Raw genomic sequence first — 26,152 nt, 5'->3', positions numbered from 1 at the left:
TAGGAAGGTGGGAAAGTACCTTCTGATAAGCATCAGAAGGTGAATACAAAAATACTTGTACATTTCCATCAACATATGGTGTTTGTCCCTCCAGGAATCAACTGCAAAACATACAAGAAATCTTTCTAATTGTAATGTTTGTAATTGATCGTACAATTTCTTGTGCATTTTCCCTGACTTGGCAAGCTTTTCTTGTGATTTCCCTGACTAAAATCCATTTCCCTGACTATCCCTGATTTTCCAGAATGTGGACACCATGTTTAAGTGGACCAAACATAGTAATCCGACGAAGCGAGATCAGGACTATGGAGGACGCTCTAACACCTTAATTAGCAACTGAAGAGTGACCATTTTCGGACTTCTCTCTCCTTAGTTCCTGCATGGAGCACCACGATGCGTTTCCCTCACGCTGACGGACATTTTAAAATACAACTATAGGTGCAGTGATCCCAGTCCTTCTGTACGTCATAGGTGTAATACCAGGTCTCATCCAGGAAAACAATACCATAACCTCTTAAGTTCATGTAGTCTGTGCAGGTACCGGTATCGTCAAGCAACAATCCTAGCCAATTCCATCACCAGATTCCTTTCTAAGACTGCGAAAGAAAAATCAGTTTCTTGAGAAGCTCTCGAGCGAGATTCCCTCGTAAGGAAATCTAGATACTGCTTTCAGATGTTTCACCCACAATTAGCGATTGTCCCTTGCTATAAAATCTATATATGTTAATTAAACCACACGAAAAATTCCAACTTTTGTTCCATTTCTTTTTTGGCCTGACTGAAATTAATTTTTTGCACTGTTCCTAATTCCGAAACTAGCTTTCTGAAACTGGTCCTTCTCCCAAATTATATTCTATGACAATATGTATAATGCACACAAATACTTGACTGTTTATTTCAAGTTTGTGTTATTCTTTTGTTCGACTCTCCGAAGTCCTGGTGCTGGGCCGTTCAGGATCTGAATGATCATGCACAGGAAAATTTGCGGGAGGAATTATTTCATGTATATCCCAGGTCTACGTTTTCTAAAGTAACAATCAACTATCAACAAAATAAGGAAAAATAGAAAATCAAAGCAAACGCGTACTGTCTTTCTGCTTAGTCTACACTGAAGAATCAGTAAGCAAGAGGGTGATTTTTTTTTTTTTTTTTTTTCAGGTCAACTGGAAGATTGGTTAAAATATCCCTCTGATGTAAAAAAGAAACATGTTTTCAACAGTGTTCCGTTTCCTTGAAGCCACCTGAAGACTTTGGCCAGGCCAATAATACCTCGGGAGGTGTTCATACAATGTTGTGCGACGTTAAGTCTTGAAAATGTTTGGTGTAGTATTGAAATCTGCAGTCCGTAATTCCCCCCTATCACCATACACTTCTATAGTTGCTCGAGGTACTAAAACGGAGAGATTTTAGGCGTTCAAAAGCATGTAATTATTTCATTAAAAAAATACCGCTCTTTGTTGTCCCCCCAGTAATGCTTTCCCGAACAAGCAAGTTGAAACAAAAGAAAAATCCCCGTCTTAAAATATACAATCATTTAATAAAACTTTATTAAATTCAATAATTAATATACATGTTTCTGTATCACGAATGCTCTAAAAGGACAGGTATAACAAACAACAAAGAATTGAAAAACCAGTTTTCATATATTATTTATATATATTCTTTATTTATCTTAATTTCGCATATCCATTTTGATGTTACTCTTAGAGACATTTCTCTATTTCCGTTTATCACCCAAATAAATTTCTAGTATGCCATGGTATTCATTTGAGTTTAAAGATGTCTTCAATAAACTTTTTTTTACGATCTTCTCAATAACAGTCTTCCTTCACAAAACTTAAATAATATTCCTAGGTTCTGGCTTTTCTTACAACTTATCCAGATATTGAGTCAGATCAGGTAGGCCTTCTTTCAAACCCTTACGTTTTCTAGTTTCCTGAAAAATAAAGGCATTTCAATACAGTATGGTACTTAATGTATCTTAAAATATACAAATAATGCTAAGTATTCCTAGAAGAACAAAGTCAGGTCCTACTGTCAGGTACTCAGCCTAAGAAAAAACTTAGTTTTAAAAGCACTGGTATTCATGTGATCAAACCCATTCACTCATAAAATCTTTTACAATGAAGAGAAAATATCAGTTTGACATAGCATTAGAAGTATTAAAAAAATTGAATCTAGAATCGAATACCAGCGAATTGCGACAGAATAAAGAAATTTATATAAGAAACTCGATTTACAAATTTAAATGTTTAAACAAACTTTCTCTAGTAAAGACATTAAACATGGAATTTCTAGCAAGAATTTTAATTCTGAATATATTAATGCAGTACTTCATCACTTTCACATGTGCAATCTACAGTTTGGAGTACGAGTAATTTAATTTTTTCAAGTTTTTGTTTCTTCAAGTAAACTTTCTTTGGTTACTAAATTCAGAATGGAGTGAGAGAAACTATCTGCTCCAAGTTTCTTCGCTGTAAGTTCCTCCTCACGTCTTAAGTTTCCACTAACTCTTCAACTTCCACTCAGATAATTCTATGACCATCATTATACACATCTGGTAGAAACCGCGAATGCATTTAGAATAAAAATCATCACTGTGGAAGAAAAGAGTGACTAATACTGATCTGAAACACCTAGGCGTAACTTACTAATAAAGGTATTCACTTGACATTCGTTAACGCCAGCTTTCCTACTGACTATATCACCAATAATATAGCTTTTAGTGCGGGATATCCATTAGTGTTCAGGCAATACGTTAAACCCTAAATAACTAACAGTTGCTGAGCTAGACGAAGTACATGACTATAACAAACGCACCCCGGGAAAAATTATGTAATCCTGATATGAATTAGTAGTTACCAAAAGCTGAACCTGAGTTCCGTCAAGATTAGTCAGAAAGCCAATTACGTTCCTCGGTCAAACTACAAGTACACACTTACCTGTACAATATTGTATGGTCTGCTGTTAAGTTCCATAGGGTCACCAGGAAGAATTTGCCAGTGATCGAATACGCACTGTGGGAATGCTTGGCCACCAGTATTACTTCTCAAATCTGCTGTGAATCCTGAAATTAAGATATAAAAATAACAATGAACTCTACTTTATAGGTAACAAAAGAAATTAGGTCTATGGAATCTAGAGAATCAATTCTGCAGTTAAAAAAGCTCTCCACTGACTTCTTTCCTGTTTCCTCTTTGTATTCCTCATTCTGCAATATCTTAATTTTGTCCTATCTGAGCCTACTTCCTAATGGTCTTTTCCCGATTGGATTTCCACCTGAAATTTTGAAAGTGTTCCTACTTTTGTCCGTTCTGGCTATATGATTTTAACACCCGAGGCTCTCAAGATTTAATTGAAGCAAGAAAGATTTGGTAAACCGTATAAATTATGCAAGTTTCTCGTTATGAAGTTTCCGATTCGCCTTAACATTTTATTCTCAAATACGTTTATTTTGCATCAATTCCAAAAAATATTCAAAAATTCTGAATTTTTTCTACTCCAACTTCCACTAAGGAAATTCTATGGCCATCATTACATATCTGATGGAAACTGCGGTAAAAAGATCCACACAATTATAACGGTTCCTAAATGCATTCGACACAATATGCAATCTAAAACTGAACATCAAAGCTTAAAAGCTGGCATAGTTATTCACTATTATTCATGAAATATGCGACCAACATCAAAAATACAAATTTCGAACAAATTCTGATTTTGTTGCGCTTCATTACATTCTTCCTAACCAAACATCTGAAGACAGGTAAGAACTCACGTTGGTATGGTTAAAACAAGTAGTAAAAACAAATAATTACTCTAGTGCACAAAAGCTTGTAGTTACACAATACACAGTTCAACGACTGAAGATTTCTACAATGTCTGGCGACAACAGTTGTGTTCTCTAATTTCTCTAATTTGCTAATCTTAAACCTTTTCTTATGTCTTGACAATGGTGACAGATGCAGGCAAATTTCAAAATTTAAACATTTTGTTTCACGTAAAAGATACGACAGAGTAAGTACTAAGAATGCTCTTCAATCAGTTTATACAACTAGCTATAAACTATTACAAATCACTCCATATTTTTCTTTATGAACAAATAAAACTGGATGAAGATGCCGCGGCGGCTAAGTGAGTGCTCAGATCTGGCATTATGGTCCCTGGTTCGATCCCACTCCTAGTGGGCTTTGTGGTGGATAAACAGCGTGTGACTGGGTTTTGTCGGAGTCTCCAGTTTTCTCCCACTTTCGTTATTCTACCATTCACTCACTGGTCTCCCTCAGCCGAGATGCATAATCGCAGACGTTAAAAAAGATTATTTTGTTCTGATTCACTGCATACTTCTTAATTTTACAAGTGTAAATTTTTCTATTGCGGAAAAAAATCGCCACTAAGTAAATTTTAATTAAAACTGTTTAGTGAAAAAATTAACCATAACTAACCAGATTTAAGTTTACCACCACGCTGATCCAGATCGTGTAAGTTTGGTTGTGAACTCGTACCATGTACATTTTTTAGGAAAATATCACTGAAGGATGAAAATATTTTTTTTTCTTTCTTTCTTCAGTAGCCACTACCTCCATTTAAAACCTTTGATCAATAAGTTTATCCACTACGCAATGAAACATACACTGGTGATTTTCTAGCTACTATCGCATGCACATTTAACTTAACATTCCCTTGAGCAGCGAGACTATGTGAGACGTGGACCTGCATCTTAATATGGAATCCAAACGACACGATCTCCCGCCGGAAATTAACCCGGGACTCCCATGTCAAAGGCACCTTCGGTATCTACGAGGGAGCACATTATTGCAAGCAATCAATCAATCAATACCATCTCATGCTTCCATTTTTAGTATTTCTTATATTTCATGCGATTTACATTACAAAAAGTTGTGTTAATCCCTCAAATCTGGGAGAAAAGTATTCAATAATATTAATCTTTTCCTACTCCAGCTTCCACTCAGAAAATTCTATGGCCATCATTACAAATCTGGTGAAAACCGCGAACGTATTAGAAGAATTCATCATTGTGGAAGAACGGAGTAGAATGCTAATATTGATAATGAAATAAATGTTCACTTAAGGTAAGTCGGTAAGTAATAAATATTTAGCTGTTAAATATTTAAGTTCCTTTACACTGAATGTTGTTCAAAGATATAGCTGCCAATTTGAATATCATCTGTAGCCACTATTACCATACTACACCTGTAATGGAAAAATTTAATGCGGCAATACGAAATTTGATCAAGCATTCATTATACAATTTTTACGAGAAATCGACGGCGCAAATAGTTTCAACTGCTAAGAATACTTTTCCTTATTCTAAACAGCATCCACAATTACAACTGCACCTACCTACATTCCGCACAATCCAATCTAAAAATTGACTTTTAGTGCTTAGAAGTTAGCGAATGGTTATTCACAAATACTCATTGTGACCAATAGTCAAGTTGAAATTTTGAGATTTTAACATTTTGCGTATATATAAAGCAGTATGTCGTGAACCGTAAACATATCAACAAATACAGAAAAAAAATGAACACCTTCCTTACGATGGCATGGGAGTAAAACTTTTAAAGAATCCACGCACCAATTCTTTCGCTCAATGTTTACATTACCAAGGTATGTACAACTCATGAAATAACATGAATTTGGAAAGGTGTGAACTGCAAAAGCATGTATGCGATACGAACAAAAACTAGGAACAACATCCTATTTGTAATGCACATTATAAAAGGTTTCCAATACGATTATAATTTTGAAATGAAATGGTCATTAAAAATTTGATGCTACGTGGCAGTTGTGAGTATACTGTGACAAGTCACCATGGTTAAATACACGCTTCAAGTAGGTTTCATTTAGTATCCAAATGATGCATGAAAAAAGAAGTTTATGAATACTCTGTAACGGACCGTTTCAGCGTTGTTCATTTTATTTCAATGTTGACGGTTGAATGTTTGGTTTATGTTTATTCAAAATGCTGACGTTATGTCTATCTGCGCTGTTGGTTTAGGTTTTCTACTGCTTTGTTCATTTTATTTCAATGTTAATGTCAATATGCAGACGTTATGTATATCTTCGCTGTTGGATTTAAGTTTACTACGTGTTAATGTTATAAAATTGTCTCTGACATAAATAATCTTTGAAAATTTTGTAATTAAGTTTAAAGAAGAAAAAAAATGTGTGTAATATATAGTGTATTGTCGTAAAACAAGACTATTAAAAAAAAAAAAAAAATGATGGATCTGTAAATCAATATTCTCCGGAATCTACAGGTAACATTAGCTGTACGAAAATACATTGGATGTAAGATTCATTCACTTATGAATATCCAAGTTTTTTTTTTTTTATTGGTATTTAGATTAGCGTAAATGTCTACGATATCTATCAAATTCGTTATCTACATCCAATCAGACACTTCTTATGAGGGCACACCGTCTTGTTTCCGAACCTGTAACTTAGAAGGAGTACAACAACTTGCACTTCGTGAAAACTACGGAGTTCATAATCGCCCTTGTGAGCTCGCTATTCGTCGAACCGTGGGTTTCAGATGCGACAAGAGAATGAACACATCGAAATGAAGGAAGTGCAAAGAGCATCACCGCTATGCGTAAGAGATGCAGGGGTGCCAAATTTATGAATTCGGCGTTGTGCTCAAGAATTAGGGTTTACCAGAACGATAAAGAACTGAAACCCCTGGATCACCACCGTAAGCACCTTGCTACTTGAAATTGATCACAACATTGGGCAGTAACTGGACAAATTAACACCAAGCGCCAAGCCCGACAAATGAGATATTTCACCCCGTGGCCAGCAGCCTTCATTGGCATATTGAATAACGTGCAGTGTGCGTATTATATCCACATAGCCCCCAGTACAGGCTAAGTGTGGATAAAGTATGTACACATGATGCGTAATGTTAATTATTGTTATTGGTGAAGAATGCAATCCAGAAGAATGCAATCCAAGTTCTTGCATCCTTAAAACTTCACAGTACGTCGCACTGCCCATCCCACTATTGACATATTGCTAGAAATTTGTAGCAAGGACAATTTCAAGAAATGCAACAGTTATTTGACCTACTACAAGTTGCGATGTAACTTCTTTAAATTACTTTTATGCAGTCATTTGAAATTATGATCTATGGGAAATAACCAAGAACGTTTCGAGTTAACGCTGCATTCGTAACATTAGGCCAGAATTATTGCACAATCATCTAAATTTTGACTTCACCGAATTCATTCGTGTGCACGGAGTCGAAATTGACACTTAAATTATGTTATTCAAACAATGTCACCAAAGTAACAATGCAACTAACTACGCTTTAACGTAAGTGTGCTTGTTATCTGCATTTTATTGCAATGTCGAATCACTGATGTATTGCATTGCCATATTCTTACTTGAAAACCCTTATGTTCGAATTTTTTTTTTTTTTCCGGTACTGTATCCATAGGAACACAAATTACAAAAATTTACTAGATTTAAACCTAATCCTTAAGTGTTTGAGCACTCTAGATTCTTGAGAATTCCTTGCACTTTCAAGCTTTCGGCTCTCCCTGGTCTTGTTTACTGGGATAAATGAGTAATAATTTAATGCAATAACATATTTAAAATGTTAGCGAAGTATAACTTCTTCTTGATCTTCGTTTGTCTTACCCAGTGAGTCCATTTCTTCATTTTGTAGTTGCATTTCCATTTTCTATGTAACTCATACTTCTGTGAAGACGACTCCAGGGAAGAACCGAAAACTTGAAAGTGCAAGAAGTGGAAGGAACTTTTAGGAACTGAAATTTGGATTGAGATGAATTCCTAAAATTCCTATGCGTGTTAGCATATTGTCCCAATCATTTTCAAATTATCACCTGTTTAGTCCTCACTGTGATAGCAAATAAACTGACAGTTTCTTTTACGGAAGTTTTTCGTACCTTTCTAGTTTGATACTCAACAGCTTATAGCTTCAAGGTTTCAGCACATAAAATACGATATTTAGTTACTCGTACCGTTAAAATACCGGTAATAAGGCTTTTTAGTTTTATTTTAACTGTAAAGATCATTACAATTAAAATTTCATATAATGCATTAAATTTTTCGTGAATGCAATAAATGAGAATGGAAAAAGATCCTGAAATCGCGAAAACTTGTTAATCAACGCTGAAAACTGCTAAATATTGTTTCCTATACCTATTTATAAATGCATACAAGCACAGCTTAAATTACAGTATAACAGGAAAAAACAGCCTACCTACGCCACGAATATTTCCTAATAAGCTAGAGTGTAGATTTTATTTTAGTTATTTCTTTTTATCATCATGTAGCCGACAATACGTGAGTTCTACCTTCCAGAAATACTACCAGCAGCTGACGTGAATATTTAATATGAACGAACTGTATCAATATCTTTACTTACCAAAGGATTCGTTTACTGGAAGATAAGCTTTTACAACGAACATAGGAGTGCCTGCCACTTGCATTTCTTCAAAAACGTGACCTCTACGACGATTCAATACACCATAAATACCTCCGACAGCTATTTCTGGGCACTAAAAATATGAAATTAGCCTTTTGTAAATATTGAATATCTAAATAAATATTAATACTACAGACCAAAATTCACAATGCTAGTGATTTTCTACATTAGAGATCGTTTTCAGGATATTTGACGTACATCCTTAAATTTCAACTACTGAACAACATATCACTCTCGTACACAGCATGTAGTCTTGTTCAAGAAAGTCTTTGCCACTTACTTTGAAGTCATGCTTTGACAATGGTACACCGGATATCCCATTACTTCGGTTCTAATTAATGATCACAATTGACGAAAGAAATTTTATTTCTTGAGTTCCCACTGTACGCGAGAGTGCAGATATTTCAGCCAGGATTTTTTGAACAAGACTGTACATTCACTAAAATTTCAATCTTAGATAGCATTAGTTCACAAATCTACCATAATTTCACAATATGTGAAATGAAAACAGCTTATTCCAAATTCATGCTTTTCAACAAAGTCTACGGATAGCACTGAATATTTTATTAGCAAATGAAAAGCAAAAATAAATAAATAAAGTACCTGGATTTCACAAAGATACACTGGTTCCATAAGTCGTGGTTGCGCTGTAAGGGCACAAGCATACAAACAACGCCTAGTAGTTGGAATGATCTGGCCACCACCTCTATGAATTGCATCAGCATGAAGTGTTACATCATAGATGTTAAACCGCACACCTCGCATGTTTTCTTCACATAGAACACCCTGGAAGCATTTTGAAGTCATTGTAAAATCTACTTTATGAAGTATAAAACATCTGATCGCTATTAAAAATGGATCTAGAAACTAAATGCATTTTGAATTCATGGTGAAATACACTTTACAAAGTGTAACAAACATTTGATCACTTAAAACCCACAATTTGTTACAGCAAAATTTTACGGTGTGTATTCTTTTTCCTTTCTTCACTTCTGGAAATATTTCAAGTTTTTCTTTTAAAGAACTACTTTGTATTTCTACTTTTCATGGATTTCTTTATAAATGTGTTTCAAATTTACGAATGAGAACACTGAACATTATAATTCCAGTATAAATCAATACAATTCTTAATTTTGTTTCTATGGAAAACTTTTCAATTTCAAGCACTTTTTAACAATGTGTAATACCTTTCACCTTGAATACGTACTTAGAAAACAAAGATTATCATGGTACCTATTTTTTAGAACACTAAATAGATCCCAAGGAAACTCTTCTCGCTATAGTTTTGTGTTCTTTAGTTCTATTTCAAGAAAGTTTGCAACTATTTCTGAAAATCAAAAGCTCCCCTCCGATGTCGGTGAAACTTGGCATGACAGACCTTTTGCTAAATACTACTTTCGAGTTGGCGTGTTTTCAGCTGTCGAAAGAGATGCTAATTCATAGATTCAAAAACTATCAAATTTGGGATATGGAATTTTGAAAAGGAAAACATTATTTGTAACTGCTTTATCGAAAAATCTGAAGTTTAAAATTTGGTCTCCATACGTCGTACGGTGGTCGTTATTCGTTAATATGCAAATGGAATGCCTTTTCACGTAAGTACGAATGGTAATCTCCAAATTCCCGCAATTTTAATTTGCCTTGCAAAAATTTAATTCTCGGGTTCCAGGTGCGGAAAATTTCCCTGAATCGATTTACGTCCTAATCCAACTATCTCAGTTGATGATAGATCCGAAATCTCATGTTAACACGCCTATGTTATGCAAGGTACTCCTGTACTACCATTTTTTTTTTTTTTTTTTTTTTAAAAATTAAATTTTAACAGAAATTTTACATTCCAAGAAGAAAGTGCCAATTTAGAATCAACTCATCTATCAATACGATCAACTAGAACGATTTTAGTGATCATGATCAACTTTAAAAAAAATCAAATTATAAAAATTGTTGGATGATGAGGAGGTATATATGAAAATGCTTACCTCTTTTGTAGCCCACTGGAATCCAGCAACAACCGAATCCTTGATTTCATTGAGATATTGTACACCTTTAGTACAATCGATTAGGATGTTAGGTCCTGTACCATCAGGACCAAAGGCCCAGATCTTACGTGCTTCTGTTACATCGTATTCGTATTTCTCACCTAGATAACGTGCTCGCACTTTGAAATCGTCTCGTGGATTAACATCTCCCTGAAATATGGAAACACTTTATTAAACCTGCGCAAGGAAAGTCCTCCAGTTTCGAATGAGAACTGACTCATAATATAGCAAGAATAATTATTTTTACTGTTACTGTATAACTTTATTAACTACATGAAAATCCCAGATCGTAGTCTCCCAGTTCTTGAAGGTTCAATCTACTGACGTATTAGAAAATAATCAAAATTCTAAAGTACCTGATTTCTAAATTGTATTTAAATGCTCCTTGCTTGCAAATTACTTCTATTACGCAATGTACATTGGGGCACAAAACATTTATGCACAAAAATTCATTTACGATGAGAAAGATTCCTGATCCACATATGGCTGCATGAAGTTCGAGTGTCAACTTCCATTCGTCGACTTGGAACTAATTCTGTATGCGATGGTGATGTGCACTGAAGCAGCAAGAATAATAGTTCTTAAACTGGGTATAAGATAGTTCAAACCTTGTCCTTAGCAGGTCACTCCTAATAATAAAAGACTGAAGGACAAAAATTTTATGAAAACTTCGAATTTTAACGCGGGACATTTTAACCTTCCTATGGCCCCCAGGTCAGCACACAGACTATTTAATCTTAATTATTCAACCTCTAAAAACAGTATGCAAAGGATAGATTTTATCTATTATCCTGTAACCATAATCGAATGTTACTACATTAGATAAATGCTTGTATTACTTGTAAACATATTTCAGCTGAATTCTATTTGTAGGCTTTCTAACATCTGAGGATCAGGGTGAGATTGATTTGACAAATGAGTATAAATTCAAATTTATCGAAAACTGCATTTAAAATTTGTTTTCATTCAACGTTTTAATAGTAATGATAATTTTTCTTTTTCAACGTATCTAGTATCTCGCAAGCTAAAACAACTCAGTATACTATACTTCTTCATTCTTCCACGCAGATAAAAAAAAAAAAAAAAAAAAAAGTATCTGTGCTGGTGTTTCCTATCTTTCTCCCTTGGATAGAACTTACATCCTGCACGCATGGGAACTTGCTGTGATGGCGGAGTACCACTTGCCAAGAGAATTACTTTCTTTAGATCTGGCTGATCTGCACGCTTCCCCCCCCCCCCCTTCAGAAAGGTGGTCAGCTTTCTTTAATGAAGATTTGATGTTTAGTCAGTTGCTCTACTTGTCAGGATTCACATGAAAAATAATGGCAGTGAGGCCAAGTGTTATGGAACAAATGTTGCCGTAAGTTTGTCAGTGCGTTGTAGTGCAAAATTATCTCTGGTTTCTTATGCTTTACTGAGGATATAGAACAATCATAGCGCATTGCTGACAGCCTTGTTTACTTTAGAAATGTATGACACCAATTTAACCCATCACAAACAACTTTTCAACTGAAAACTAATTGGTGTCCTGACAGCTAAGACTCCTCGCGTACTTTTGCGGATTGTTCCAACAGTCGTCAGCTTCATTTTTAGCAACTCTGCCAAAATGCGATTGCGATCAATAAGAAATTCGTCCGAGGTAACGCTTCGGCTAGTTCAGCCTTTAGAAGCTTGTTCAATCTCAAAACACTGCAACTCTGATTTACGTCTGACCACCAGTTGTCTTTCTGTATACATTTCGCCATTCAAAATGTACAGTACAGTCCATCAGTTACAGGAAAACCACACCATGATTTCGTGTTTTTTCTTGAGATCAGTCTTCATAAATTGCAGAAATGGGAATCGCCCTGTAAATGGAACAAATTCGTTATCTACCGTAACATCACTGTATGGAACGAGATATTTTCCTGCTTCATCAATTAACATTTCTTAGACATTACAAAGAGTCTTTCCCCCTCGTTTGAATTTCTTGAGGGGTATTGTTACACAGATCGGAAGATCTATCTTCACTTCATAGTTCTTTTAACGTCTCACCATTAGTGAAACACCTGCAAGAGATGGCAGTCCAATACATGCTTCCATTCCCTCACGTGTAATAACCATCCATTCATTTTTTTTTGTTAGACTCTTTAGCCTTCTTTGTTTGGGCAAGCAGCTCAAGCTAGTTTGTCAAGAACAATTGAAAACTAGACAACTCAGTATCTTCAACTCGCTGGATAGCATAACGAGTCGGTTCAAAAATCGTCACATGTTTTCTTTGCTTGAGACGGCGGTTCAAAATTCCACTGGGATATTTCTGATGGGATTACACCCATCAAAATCTAACGTCGGATTCGGACAGATGGTTGTCTTCTGATTTGTGAATTCTAAGACACACTGCTCTTACTTTCCTCGACGAGTAACACTTGTTTCATTTCATCATATTGGAGGACGGTATTGAGAACTCATTTCTTGCTAATTAACAGTGTTTATTATGTTCAAACTATTAGTTTCCGCGAACGGAACTCATTTTCTCTCTGTCAAACCTGAACTTACAATTACTATTCCTTGAAAAACAAAATACCGTAAATTTGCAAACTCGAGAGGCAAGATAAAAGAAAATTTATGTATTGTAAATGCAGATGTCAATTAGCTAACAATCGTGGTGGCAGTAACCATCTATTGGTAAGAAATTCAATACAAAAATAGCCTAGTTTGATAAAAATATTTTTATTGAGTCAAATTGACCCTAAGATCTGATGAGTTACCTTTTAATTTTACGACCTTATTTAAAACAATTTTTATTATGGAATGTATAAGGTACTAACTACGACAAAATATACATCAAATACCATAATTCATAACATGAAACATCCCCCTGAGAGATTATTTAACACAATATACCCCTTGGAATTACTGACTCAGTCTCACTAGAGTTAAAAGTTTAACGGGGTAGGGTGGAAGAATTATTATTATTGATAAAATATACTACAATCTCTACATCGTATCTTCCTTCCCCACGTAGCACAATAAAATGAATACCCCTGAGATTCATACAGAAATAATAAGCCATATTTAAAATAAACAATATTTTTAAATCAAAAGTTTTCCTTCCTTTAACTAACCTTATCTATATCTTCTGGCAGACCATCAGGCATTGGTACAGCCTTCATGAAAAGACGGTTGTGTTTGTTTGGTGATTTCGACAGGCACATTTGATCAGATTCTTCTGATACTGTCTCTCTGTATGAAACCACTGGGTCTGACTTCTTGATTGGAATGCACGCATGATCCTCCTCCAAGTCCTTGAAGCAAACAGCATAAGTTAGGGATAATACAGCTACAATGAACAATTGTAAATAAACTACTATAATAAACGTTACTATAAGAAAATCTATAACCATCCTCAGTTGCTACAGGTTTCAATAAAATTTAATTTCTTACTAGTTAAAATAAAGAGTGAAAGTGGTGTGTGGAACATAACAGAACTACAAGTGTGTTCAGCTTTTCGTTTAATTTTTGCCAGAACTTCCCATATACTTCTTTAAGCTGTGGACTGATTAATGTCATCGTCTGCAACGCTAGTTTGAAAGCCAAAGTCCTCAATATAACACAAGAAAACTTCATCTCATTATTCAGAGCCTCTTTCCCAGTAAATCGACAAATGCTGTGCCACTCATTGTACAGTCAGCGACGAAATTTCTTTCCATTTGATGAAATTAATTTCGTAAATAACTTCAGAATGCAAGGACAATTTTAGTAGTTTTCACTAAATTAAACAGAATAATTTTTTAAGTTCAAGCGTTAACACCTTTATTTAAAATAAATAAATAAATAAATAAAATAAAAAAAACCCGCCAAACTGAAAGAACTTTTGTTGCTGACTATGCATTTTGTTTTTCAAAATCTATATAGACCTTTAGTCATGCACGTGTCTTTCCGAACTTTGTCTCAATTCCGCACCTATAAATTCAGCCATTTCGATCCACTCACACCCAGACAGGTCCTGAGGTAGTTCACGAAATTTGTAGATTAATCTCAACTAGTTGAGATTATACTCAACTTTACGCATACGGAAAGTGGGAAATCAGTGTGACTCGTAAGTTCTCAAGTATTTACTCAGGTGACTGAGTAAACTCAAATGACGCCACGTTGTCTTGAATTTTATGCATACAAACTTGAGCAAAGAGTCAGTTTTATGCATATCGCCCCATATATTCAAGAATTTGAAGCGGAAACTTCGAAATTAAGTTTGGCAGCACAGCAAATAAACAACTGAATTTTGTGTAGCTAAGATACACTTCCTTTAAGGATAAGATACCCGACTGCATACAATATGTGGTGAAAATGAGTTACGAGGAAGTATTAACTTTCCGAGACATGTCAGTTCTTTTACACCAACAATACTTTACTACTCCGCAGTTTCAATTCTTGTACACAAGATGTGTTATGTTATATTTAAAAACATTTATAACTAGTGTTCAGCAGTAAAATGGGTAAGATTTATTTCCAGTGCATATGATCTTTTGTTTAATTCTTCAGTTGGAGGCTCAAAACCTTGTGAAAAATTGGAGAAATTTTTCACAATACGTCAATATCGAACACTACATTAATTCACTGTATGTGTGCATATTATATATATATATATATATAAATAAATGGATAGATAGATAAATAAATATGAGAGAATCAACGTGAGGAACGAAATGTAACTACCGGTATTCAATTTCTTTTACTGCCTTGAGCAAGTGATACTGCATACTTATGGAGCATACAAGAACGAAGGATTACTCGCCTACTAACATTCCTGTAATTTCTCAGTATTTTCAGCGTCACATTCGAGACTCTCAGAGACGGAACGGCTTAAGTCTCTTTCACTATAGTCTTTAAATAACATTGTGGGTGTAAAAATTACGTGGAGATCATATGAGAAAGCACTTAAGCCATTGTGTCGTTAATAAAATGTGAATGTGGCTTCAAAATATTGGGAGAAAAATTGAAGAAACATTACTAAGTACTCAGTTACATTAGGACATACAATGTATGTAGTGAATTACATAATTCATGTGAGATATTTTAGTTCACTAATCTGGTATCTGTCAGATCCCCTATTCCGGCGAACTACTACAACTTAGTAGCACCAAAACTAAAGATCTGCTCTCGTCTTCCACAGGCAAAAACCACCGACTGTAACGTTCACCAGTTTCATGCCACTGTGGATCATCCTTATCGCACAATTTCTAGTTTATTGAATATCAAAATGTACAGTAGCTAAAATACATATTCATTGCTTTTATCATTGAAAATACTGCTTCGTTTCGAAATTACTGGTATTCTACATAGTGAGCAGATATGCACTTACTTCCAACTAATCTCAACTCAAATGAAAGGAACTGGAAATTACGAGGGCTATCCAGAAAGTAGATTACGTTTTCGTCTGTGTCCGCTAGGGGCGGGGCTAGCGCGGCCATCTTGGGGTCAGAGCGTTGCGCAGCTCAGTCGGCATCTAGCCGTGCTAGTGAGAGGTTCGTGCTGTGCTCCGTTAAGATACTGTGACGGTTTGAAATGTCTGCGTTAATTGAAAACCCTGCGAGCTGCGAGGTGCGTGCAGTAATAAGGTTTCTGACAGCAAAAAACTGTAAACCGATAGAAATCTATCGGCAGCTGTGTGAAGTGTATGGGGAAAACATTATCACTGAAGGTGGAGTGCGACAGTGGGTCATAAGATTTAAAAATGGCCGAACCAATGTTCACGACGAAGATCGAAGTGGAAGACCCAGCAAAGTGACTGCCGAACTTGTCGAAAAAGTCGATGTTAAAGTCCGTGAAAATCGAAAGTTCACAATAACGGAACTTTACTGGTGACGAAACATGGGTGAAACACGTGAACTGTGAAACGAAATTGCAATCAATGCAGTGGGGGCACACAGGTTCTCCCCAAAAACCCAAGAAATGCATGCAAACAATGTCGGCAAGGAAGATGATGGCGACTGTTTTTTGGGACAGAAAAGGTGTGATTTTGATGGACTTCCTGGAAAGAGGCACTACAATAAACGCTCAAAGGTATTGCCAAACTCTGCAAAACCTCAGAAGAGCAATTCAAAACAAGCGCAGAGGAATGTTGAGCTCTAAGATCTTGTTGATTCACGACAACGCCCGGCCCCACACGGCAAATGTCACGCGTGAAGTTCTTGAATCTTTTCAGTGGGAGTTGTTTCCTCATCCGCCGTACAGTCCCGACCTGGCACCGAGCGACTTCCACCTATTCCCAGCAATGAAGAAGTGGCTGGCTATGCAGCGTTTTGATGACGACGAACAGCTGCAAGAAGAGGTAACGAAGTGGTTGAAGTCGCAGGCGGCCGAATTTTTCGACGAAGGAATTTCCAAGCTCGTACATCGCTACGATAAATGCCTTAATTTGAATGGTGACTATGTCGAAAAGTAGTATTTGTGTGTGGCTTTCATCTGTATATAATAAAATTTGTTTCCTATACTTTGTTGATTTTTTATTCCAAAACGTAATCTACTTTCTGGATAGCCCTCGTAAAAAAACAACGTACAAAATAATCCATCAACTGAGGAGCTTAAGTCCTTATTAAAGCGATACATATTTTGAGACTAACCTTGAGACAGATTTCCAGATGCAATTCACCAGCACCAGCAATGATGTGTTCCCCAGACTCTTCTATGATACACTGTACCATAGGATCAGATTTGGCCAATCGCTTCAATCCTGAAACGCAATGAAATTTCTGATTATGTTACTACATCATTTAAAGTATTACAAAATTTTCCTTACATACATTCCTGTTAATACTACAAAACTAAAGTGGAAAGTCATTCCTTCTCATGAGGATTTTTCTTTTATCATTCTCTTTTTGAAACTCATTAACAAAATCTTTTTCATTGTACGAATACTGAAATTCCTATCTATTCTTGCGCCATCTTCTGCTAAAATATACTCAACATAGCAATAAAAGTAAACATGATTGTGTTGCCTACACAGAAGACGGGATTGAATGACGAACTTAGTTACATGACATTTTGTATAATTAGTATTCTAACACGGAAAATTCTTACCTTCCACTAACTTTGGTAAATCTGCAGGATTCTTTGGTTCTACAGCAACTCGTACTACAGGTGACACACTGAACTTCATTACACGCATGTTGTGGGCATCCTTAAATGTTGTAATTGTTCCTGTCTTTACTAAGAATTGATCAACGCCAACAAGTCCGCAGATATTTCCTACATAAATAGAAAGTACATAACTTAAGAACCTGCTGTCATAAAACCATTTTAATAGTATACAGCTTTGACAATTGAATTTTTTGATTCACAAAACTGATTTGAAATAATACTTCTCATCCGGCCTTTCTCTTCTACACTAATGTTGTAAGTAGCAAACAGCATTCCTGCAATTACGTTTGCTCCTAACTACATGCGACACGATGCAATCAAAATCTAAACCTCAATACTTCAAGTATTGGAAATTGGTTATTCACTAATACTCATTAAGTGCGTGAGACTATTAAAAATCCTAATTTTGAATGCTGTTTCACATCTCATTCCTATATAAATATATTTTAAAACTAGTATAGAAAAAAAAGTGACCAATTTGCTCTTTTGTATCTTAGTTAAGTTCAAATAAAACATGAAGTCGAATTTTCGCTGAGAGTTACCAGCATTGTAAGGCAAGAAAAAATTAGAGGAGATAGGATTTATGGGAATTCAAAATCCTTTCTTTCCTGTCTTGACAATGCTGACAACTATCAGCAAAAATCCGAAATTTAACAAGTTTTTTCAACTATAATAGACTCCAGGATAGCAAGGTGGCTTTATGAATAAGATTACTTGTCAAAAGGTTTATACAGCAACTATTACTTTTACATGACTTGCCATAATTAAAAATGTAGTTGATTTTAATTCGATTCACTAGTTACTGCAAAACATTATATAGCTCCCACTACCTGTTATTTTAAAACTAACTGCCACTAAAAATTAACTTATCCAACACAAAGTGATTGAAATAGATGACTTTTCTTTCCAGTTTACTGCACATCAAATAGTATCTTAAGCTTTCTGTAAACAGTCAATTACTTCATATCCTATTTTTATGCTTATACGATTTCTATTATAAAACCTTACACTTGTATTAAATCATACAACTTGAGGGAAACATATTTGATTTTTTCTTTTAAACTTCAACTCAGAAAATTCTATGACTATAGTTACAAACATATCTGGTTGAAATCGGAATGTATTAGTAGATGAACTGAGAATTAGAACATATAAATAGGTAGGAGGGCACTTGACCATCGTTGGAGAAAAAAGAAAAAAAAAAAAACTATCAAAAGAAAATGTCCCAGTCGACTTATTTGTCAATACTGCGAAAAATTAAAGACTTTCCATAACTCATTAATCTCTACATCGTTTTTGAAGGATAACATCCATACACTTACCACATGGAACGTCTTCAATAGCTTCAACGTAACGGCCCATCATTAAAATAGTTCTCTGAATAGCCTTTTCATACAAATCTTCCTTCTTTCCTGGTACATAGTTGGGACCCATAATACGTGCCTTTTGACCTGTTGCAACCTGTAAACGAAGCGACAAATTAACATTTGTACATGAAATGAAGGTATTTCTTACCTCAAAAAACTGAACAGGATTCAGAAGAATGCTCCTTTTATTTAGTCAAAGATGTGTATGAAGAATATTTTACAAAACCAGATTCTGACTGGACATTTATTCTTTAATTATAGTATGCGGGAAAGGCAGTTTAAAAAATAGAACAGAATAAATAAACTATTAGGACGCATACAAAAGTACAGTTGTGGTAGTATACACAAAGCTGACTGGGACTTTCAGACAGTTTTGCTTTCTTCTTCTTTAATTCATCACACGACTGACTGAAATAAACCTGAAGCTCAGGTTTGCTTTCAGTCAGTTATACTGCACCATCATTAAAAATCTGGCAGAAAATGAGAATATCAAACAAACAAAATCATTGTGGAAGTATCTTACATGACCTCAAATATAAAAAATTCAAATGTTCGTCTACAAACATTTAAAATTCAATCAAAAATTCTGAACAGTATCACATGCAAGAATTGTAGTCTCGTTATAGAAAACAATGTAAATGCCACCTTGAAATTGCTTCACCTATTTTTTCAATATGTTCATGCCTTAAATGTTCATACTTCGTTATATGCTAGATTGTACAGTATTTTCTACTTTGTGACATTTGCGCACAATTTACTATCTTGTCTACTATTCGAATAACTTGGTTTTGGCACTTACGTTGTTTTCTATAGCGAGTCTTCAATTATTGGCTGATTTTGTTGAACCATATTTTTACCTATACTGAAAAGAAACACTACTATTCGAAAAGGAATACTTATAGTTTCATACTCGAAAATGAATTACAGCATCACCCCACGTGTAACAATACAGTCTAGGGGATTCGCATTCCAGTTAAATTCAGGCATATTTCGTGTGACGTTTCTAATGGCGGCATTCGAAAATGGAAAATTATAACTGTTCTCGAAATACCACGTGAACCTGGTTCCTCAAAATGAACATTAGTGGTTGGCAGTGCCGGACCTTGCACAGTAACAATGGATACAGCAAAATACAATACGGCTGCTCATCTGACGGAAATCGCGCTGTTTCATGCGTGGTAGGAAACAATCTGGATTGTAAGTTCGAGACTGTGTTCGATCAGACGTCGAAAATAATGTAAATGTCGACTCATCTGACCTAAGGACCTTCTGCCAGTGCTACAGCATCCAGGTTTTATAACTGGCATCAACTGATCCTCTCCGTAATGAGAGATTTGGAGATAACGCCTTCTCCATAAATATTTTGCTTGTGAAGATTCCTTCGCAGTTTTGGTGCTGACAGGATTTTAAAGCACCATATTCACTTCATCTGCCATTTCTGCTATTTTTTTTTTTTTTTTAATCTTGCGCAATGTTCGTCACTTATCAAAAAAAACTAGTTACATAAAAAAAAGAAGAAACTCGTACACGCTTGTACTTTTCCGATGCTGTTTTCTTCCATCTCGCTTCCATCGCCATGTAGTCTTGGATACTGTGCCTCATGATACACAAAACAACCACTACCTTGTTTACCGAGGCACCCACCATTCGAGCTTCAACTATTTGGCGTCGGAACTCTCACGTGATTCCCTGGCAAACGCACAGAACATTGTCTCGTCTACAAATAAACTCATTCACGTGTTAAGGAGACCATACACCGATAGGCAAACACCGCATCGTCACTTACACACTGCACTGAGAAAACAGTATAAGGTATGCATTACACGGGATGTTTCCATATTTTGGTCCACCTCCTGTAGTAGAACTTGGGTTTTCTTGGTAAATCAAATCTTTTCCCTTAGCATCTACGAGGTAAACAAGCCCGTAACATTACTCGAAGAAAGTGTGTTCTGGAAACAACATCAATTGAGAACTGTTAGGTTCACCATAGCATAAAATTCCGCGATCTCCATATCTGATTTTTGGTCGAATGATCAGGAACATACTATCATCCTTCTGCTTCGTCTTGCAACTTCAACTTAGACGAGACTGGAATTTGTGTCAGCTGCAATTTATGTGGATAGTTCGGTTTCTGCAATTTTCGACTGATGCAGTGGATAAGGTTAACAGCAAACTTTTTCACGCACTGTAGACTACTCCGCGAAGTTCAACATCTCCATGCGAATCACCTCCACTTTTAACATCCTATCGCGAAAACAGTACCTGCATTACCTTTGCTTTGACGACGCGACGAGATAACGTTGATAACTCCTGGACAATCAATTACCCTCAATTGGTAAGAAACTATATTTTGCTGCAGTCACAGTAAGAGCTAAGTACACTTCATGTATACGTTTACTATTATAGTACAACGAAAATCAAGAATTTAAGAAAAACTGGAAACTACTCACCTTTCCGGAAAACACTCGACCGAATGCGTAAAATCTTCCCTTGTCAGATGTCGGTACCATTTTGGATACATACATCATTAGTGGAGCATTTGGATCACAGTTCTAAAAATAAAAGTTTCATTACTTTTCCAAATAAATCTTTAAAAGCATAGTATGAATTATAAGCAGTCACAAAAAGACTTAACTAAACTTCGCTTCCACTCAGTTGTATTGGACCATCATTATGTATCTGGTAGAAACCGCGAATGCCCAAGTAATAAAATCATCATTGTGGAAGCTGACCGTGCTTTCAAATTACAAACTTAAATATTTAAAATCCAATAAATAAATAAAATAAAAAAATGCAAGTATAACAAGTGCAGGAATTATTGACCCCCGAACAGGTTAAACTTTATGCAGTAGTAACAAACATGCATTCAGAGAACTTGTTTTATCGTGACAGTAATTATAAATGTTTTATAATAAAAGTATGCATATCCTAATCACATTATTTATACTAAGAAATTTTATCTTAAAATTACATAAATACTGTTTTTAATTGCTTATAGCTTCACAGTTCGACTCGTAAAGTATCTTGAAGGGCAGCCATATGCAAGAGTCAGCCCCGGGTCCTTCTCCTGAATGCAGTGATTCTGTGTAGAAAGCGAACTTGGCTATTGTGAACAGTACTCCTGATAATTTGCAATAGAAGAACAACTTTGAAAGGAGTATTTAAAGATTTTTTTTTTTTTTAATCCATGCAAGTAGTACCCAAACTTAGAACTTTCAACATGAGGATGGCATTGTATCTATGTTAACTGTTCTCGTGGATTAAATTGAAAGTGGGTAAGGATAACAGATGTCTACCTTGAAAAGTCTCCGCGTTAGAACATTCAGTGTACCACCAAACACAAACTTGTTCAGATCAAGTTTCACATTAAATGGCAAAACTATATTTGCTTTTCTCAAATTGCGCATGCCTGTTTCGGGGTAAGAAATGTGGCTTACCTTGTAGCTGTTTTCTTCCATTAATTGAATATTTGACCTACGCGAAGATCAGCATCGGTTTATGCTGTGTCCAGGACCCTTTGTTGCACATCTTATGTGTTTTCGAGCTTCATTTTACGGTTTTCTGTAAACTCTGATTTATGCTTATCACCTATTCATACATTAATTTTCCCTGACCACTCATCATGTACAGCGGGGGCCACTTCTAAATGGTACACCTTAGCCGTAAATCTCCATATGGCTGTACCATTTAGAAGTGTTCCCCGCTGTACAAGCTGGCAGATCAGACTACAACATTATGGAAAAAGACTGTCTTACGTTTGTCACTGATGAAATTATTTTCACTTAAATTCACTTTTTGTGACATGTGTTCAACTCATATGAATATATACACTTTTGTTATACAAGATTAAACTACTATCATTGCTGCATGTGCAGGTTAAATGTTGAATTTTTCTTTTGAAATTAGAAGTTCTTGTCGCTAAATCCAACCTTTTGCTGATTTTCCAAAACTCATTAATGTGGACTCGCGTTTCTTGAATTGAGGAAGACTGACGAAATTACATTTTTTTTTTTCTTTCCAGCTATCACTTAACAAAAATTCTTTTCAGGCCAAAGTTGCCGAAGATCACAACGTAGGTCGAAATATCCAATTTAATGGAAGGAAAGAGATGCAAGGTAAGAAGCCACTTTTATATTATATATATATATATATATATATATATATATATATATATATATATATATATATATATATATATATATATATATAAAATGTAACCTATAACTTCGGTAAGTAGATGCGTCTTAACCCTTTCGGACCCAGGTCATTTTCGGCGTTTTCCTGCATTTTCAATTAGTGACTTATTGCTCAAAAACTATTTACCCGATTAATATGGTTAAGGCATTGTTTTTTGGAAGAGGAATTTCTTGGTGTAAGTTACATTGCAGTGTTCCCAATGAGAGAGAAATTGAACATTTAAGGGTGAAAGTTTACAAAACCCTAACCGAATTTCAAACCGGTGTGTAGCTGCCACCACTGTTGCCACATGGGTCCAAGTCACCTAAAAAATTCTTTGGTGTGTTGACAAGGTACAGTGAAAAAATGAAATTGCTGGCTGCCATACAAAGGAAGAGGACAAAAATCCTCCCTCACACACATGAAATTGACACTTTTTACGCCTCAGAAGCGAAAATCAAAATATGCCGAGGCTACAGCTTCCCTAATTATCCTATTGAAACCTTTTATGGTGCGTTCTGTATGCCAAAGAGGAGGCTTTCAGACAGTGGTACGTTTGTTCCAATGTAGCCAACAAGAGGGAAATAAGAGACAAAAAGGGAACTTCTCCAAAAATCTCCCCCTAAAATCGGGAATTAATTTTTTGGACTGGCAACAATGCTACCAGACAGACGCAAACTATCTGAAAAACCTTGGTACTCCACTAATATATACTACAAGTATCATAGCGATATTTAAGAAACAAATCTTCTAATTACAAAAAATAGATTACGGTAAACAAAAGTTGGGAAAATTAGAAAAATCACGGGTTAGGACCTAAATACGAATTTTTCGTACGCACCCTAATTACCTCATTGTAACAATCTGTGCCCGCTTTGTTTAGCAAGGATTCATGTTTGACTGGCGTAAGTTCACCTGCGCTCAGACGTATAGGTACGGATTTATAAACAAAATTTCCAATTTTTTGCCCAAATTTAGGGAAATTTTAATTTCCCTAGTTGGCAACACTGCGCACGGGCCGCTCCAATTGATGTCAACAATTAGGTATCCATCCATGGTATCTACCTGACAAGTCTTAAGGAGATGTGTCTACAACGAAGGAAGCTACAGGGGGGAAAAATCCAAAATTATAGAATTTTTGACTTCGGGCTGAAATTTGAGAAGGGAATTCGACACCCAGAAAAAAAAAATAGTATAATAAACTATGGTCCAACCATAATTAGAAGAAAAGAAAAAATTAACAATGTTTACACAGGAGCAGATTGAAGAAGTGACACTTTGGCCACCTGGGTCAGAAAGGTCTTGTAGAAAACACTGGTGAACATACGTGGCTGTTACTAACAAACAGTATCTACTAATACGATTAGTTTTCCAAAGTATGCTATGCATGTGTCAGATGTCTTACAGAATGGCTTTGTTCGTCCGTCCATGTGTCTACAGGTTACCAGAGCAAAAACCGTAATAGATTTCGAGATGTGGCTTTTTGCAATAGATTCAGCGTCCAAAGAATAGGTTCCATCTTCATTAACACCATTCAAACTAAGTGGTAATATTTAATTACTTCCGGTTTCAACACTGATTTTCATAGAGCAAAACTTCGAGATACAGTTTTTGCAACTGATTCAGCGTCTTAGAGGATAGAAGAAAAACAGTAAGGCATAGCGAATAGTGTTTTTTTAGTATGGATTCAGCGTCCGAGAAATGGGTTCTACCTTTGATCTCAATCTATCGCAACCAGTAGCTATAGATGTACTACAAGCCTGAATATTCAATTCCTATAGTTTGAAAGTCTAGAATAGTTTCATACTGTGAAACGAAACTCGCTTCTATATAAATGCCTTTCATCTACACTCAAAAGGATCTCCAATCTGTTTTAATCCAATTTCCGTGTACTACTAGAATTATCAAACACTAGAAAACTGTCGATAAACTATAGGTACTCATGCCAAAATTTAGGTAGTAACTAATTCATCTACCTTCTCTTGTAAAGTCGCACTTTACTAGCAGCGAGACTATGGAAGTGGTCTTTAGACCAAAACTTAGTATCTTTAGTGTAACTAAGAATAGGGCACAATTTTACATGATTCACATTGTAATCTTAACTACCAACAGTAGCTAAAGCGAACGGCGCATTTTGTAACACTCGCACAATTTCCACTCTCTCAGAATCCGCCATACACTCAACCAGAGCAGCTGCTTTAGTTTTACACAAATACTTCTGGATATGGCGGAATCGGAAAACTGATCGAAACCAAGAAATCGGTAGCACATGCAATTGGAATAGATGGGAATAAAATCTCGAAGCAAAAAACTGTAGGTTATTTTTCTTCTTTAAATGAAAAATGACACTACCTTCAAAGTGAATCTTACTTTCATTTAGTCTGTGCTTATTAGATAGCACCAACCGCCTGCAATCGTCGCAACCTTTACGAGCGACAAAGATAACAATTGCACACATTTTCTGAAAAACGTCACTTTCCTTTACTTAAAAAAAAAAAAACTTTTTCCCCTCTGACAGCGATAAGGTTAAGTATATTAATTACATGTTTTCAATTTAACGGTTTCAACAGAACCCACTGAAGCCTATGTGCATGGCATCGCTTGTGACGTTAACACGATCATGCGTGTTTATCTTTCACTTATGCTCATTCGCATATTGTCAAGTGATTCAAACGTCATTCTCTAAGTCCTTGTCACATTCGTAATTTCGTAAGTATAAGAATCAGTATTAAGAGAAATCTATTATTCTTTTAGAGGTGCCAACTATTATCACATTCATACCAGACAGCGCTATCTTTCATGTCAAGCAATTTCTGCAGCATGTTAACTTTCCTGCATTTAGGGTGAAGACTAGTTTCATGTAATACTTCTGGAATTCTCCGGTAAAACCTGTATTTCTTTTATATTAAAGACCTATGCATCTTAACACTGAAACACGGACAAATAAAATATACATCTGACTAACAAACAGGTCTTGC

The 26,152-nt window shown here is 35.6% G+C and overlaps 1 protein-coding gene across 1 annotated transcript in view; it reads right to left on the bottom strand.

Moving 5' to 3' along the window:
• Window positions 1-1,636: 1,636 nt before the first annotated feature.
• eEF2 (eukaryotic translation elongation factor 2) overlaps window positions 1,637-26,152 on the bottom strand; it is a 51,139-nt gene continuing 26,623 nt past the window's right edge. The window contains exons 9-18 of the mRNA XM_081746838.1: window positions 21,449-21,550; window positions 18,954-19,092; window positions 17,572-17,739; window positions 17,115-17,224; window positions 13,617-13,796; window positions 10,453-10,662; window positions 9,077-9,259; window positions 8,414-8,546; window positions 2,943-3,067; window positions 1,637-1,936 (exon numbers count right to left, since the gene is read on the bottom strand). Of these exons, the coding sequence (XP_081602964.1) occupies window positions 1,868-1,936; window positions 2,943-3,067; window positions 8,414-8,546; window positions 9,077-9,259; window positions 10,453-10,662; window positions 13,617-13,796; window positions 17,115-17,224; window positions 17,572-17,739; window positions 18,954-19,092; window positions 21,449-21,550 (1,419 nt within the window). The 3' untranslated portion in view covers window positions 1,637-1,867. The remainder of the gene's footprint in view (window positions 1,937-2,942; window positions 3,068-8,413; window positions 8,547-9,076; window positions 9,260-10,452; window positions 10,663-13,616; window positions 13,797-17,114; window positions 17,225-17,571; window positions 17,740-18,953; window positions 19,093-21,448; window positions 21,551-26,152) is intronic.

This window comes from Thermobia domestica, chromosome 2, assembly GCF_964235325.1.
Source record: "Thermobia domestica chromosome 2, izTheDome1.hap1.1, whole genome shotgun sequence".
Classification (NCBI taxonomy): domain Eukaryota; kingdom Metazoa; phylum Arthropoda; class Insecta; order Zygentoma; family Lepismatidae; genus Thermobia; species Thermobia domestica.
Note: the sequence above shows the minus strand (reverse complement) of the source record. Positions and strands in the feature narration are given on the sequence as shown.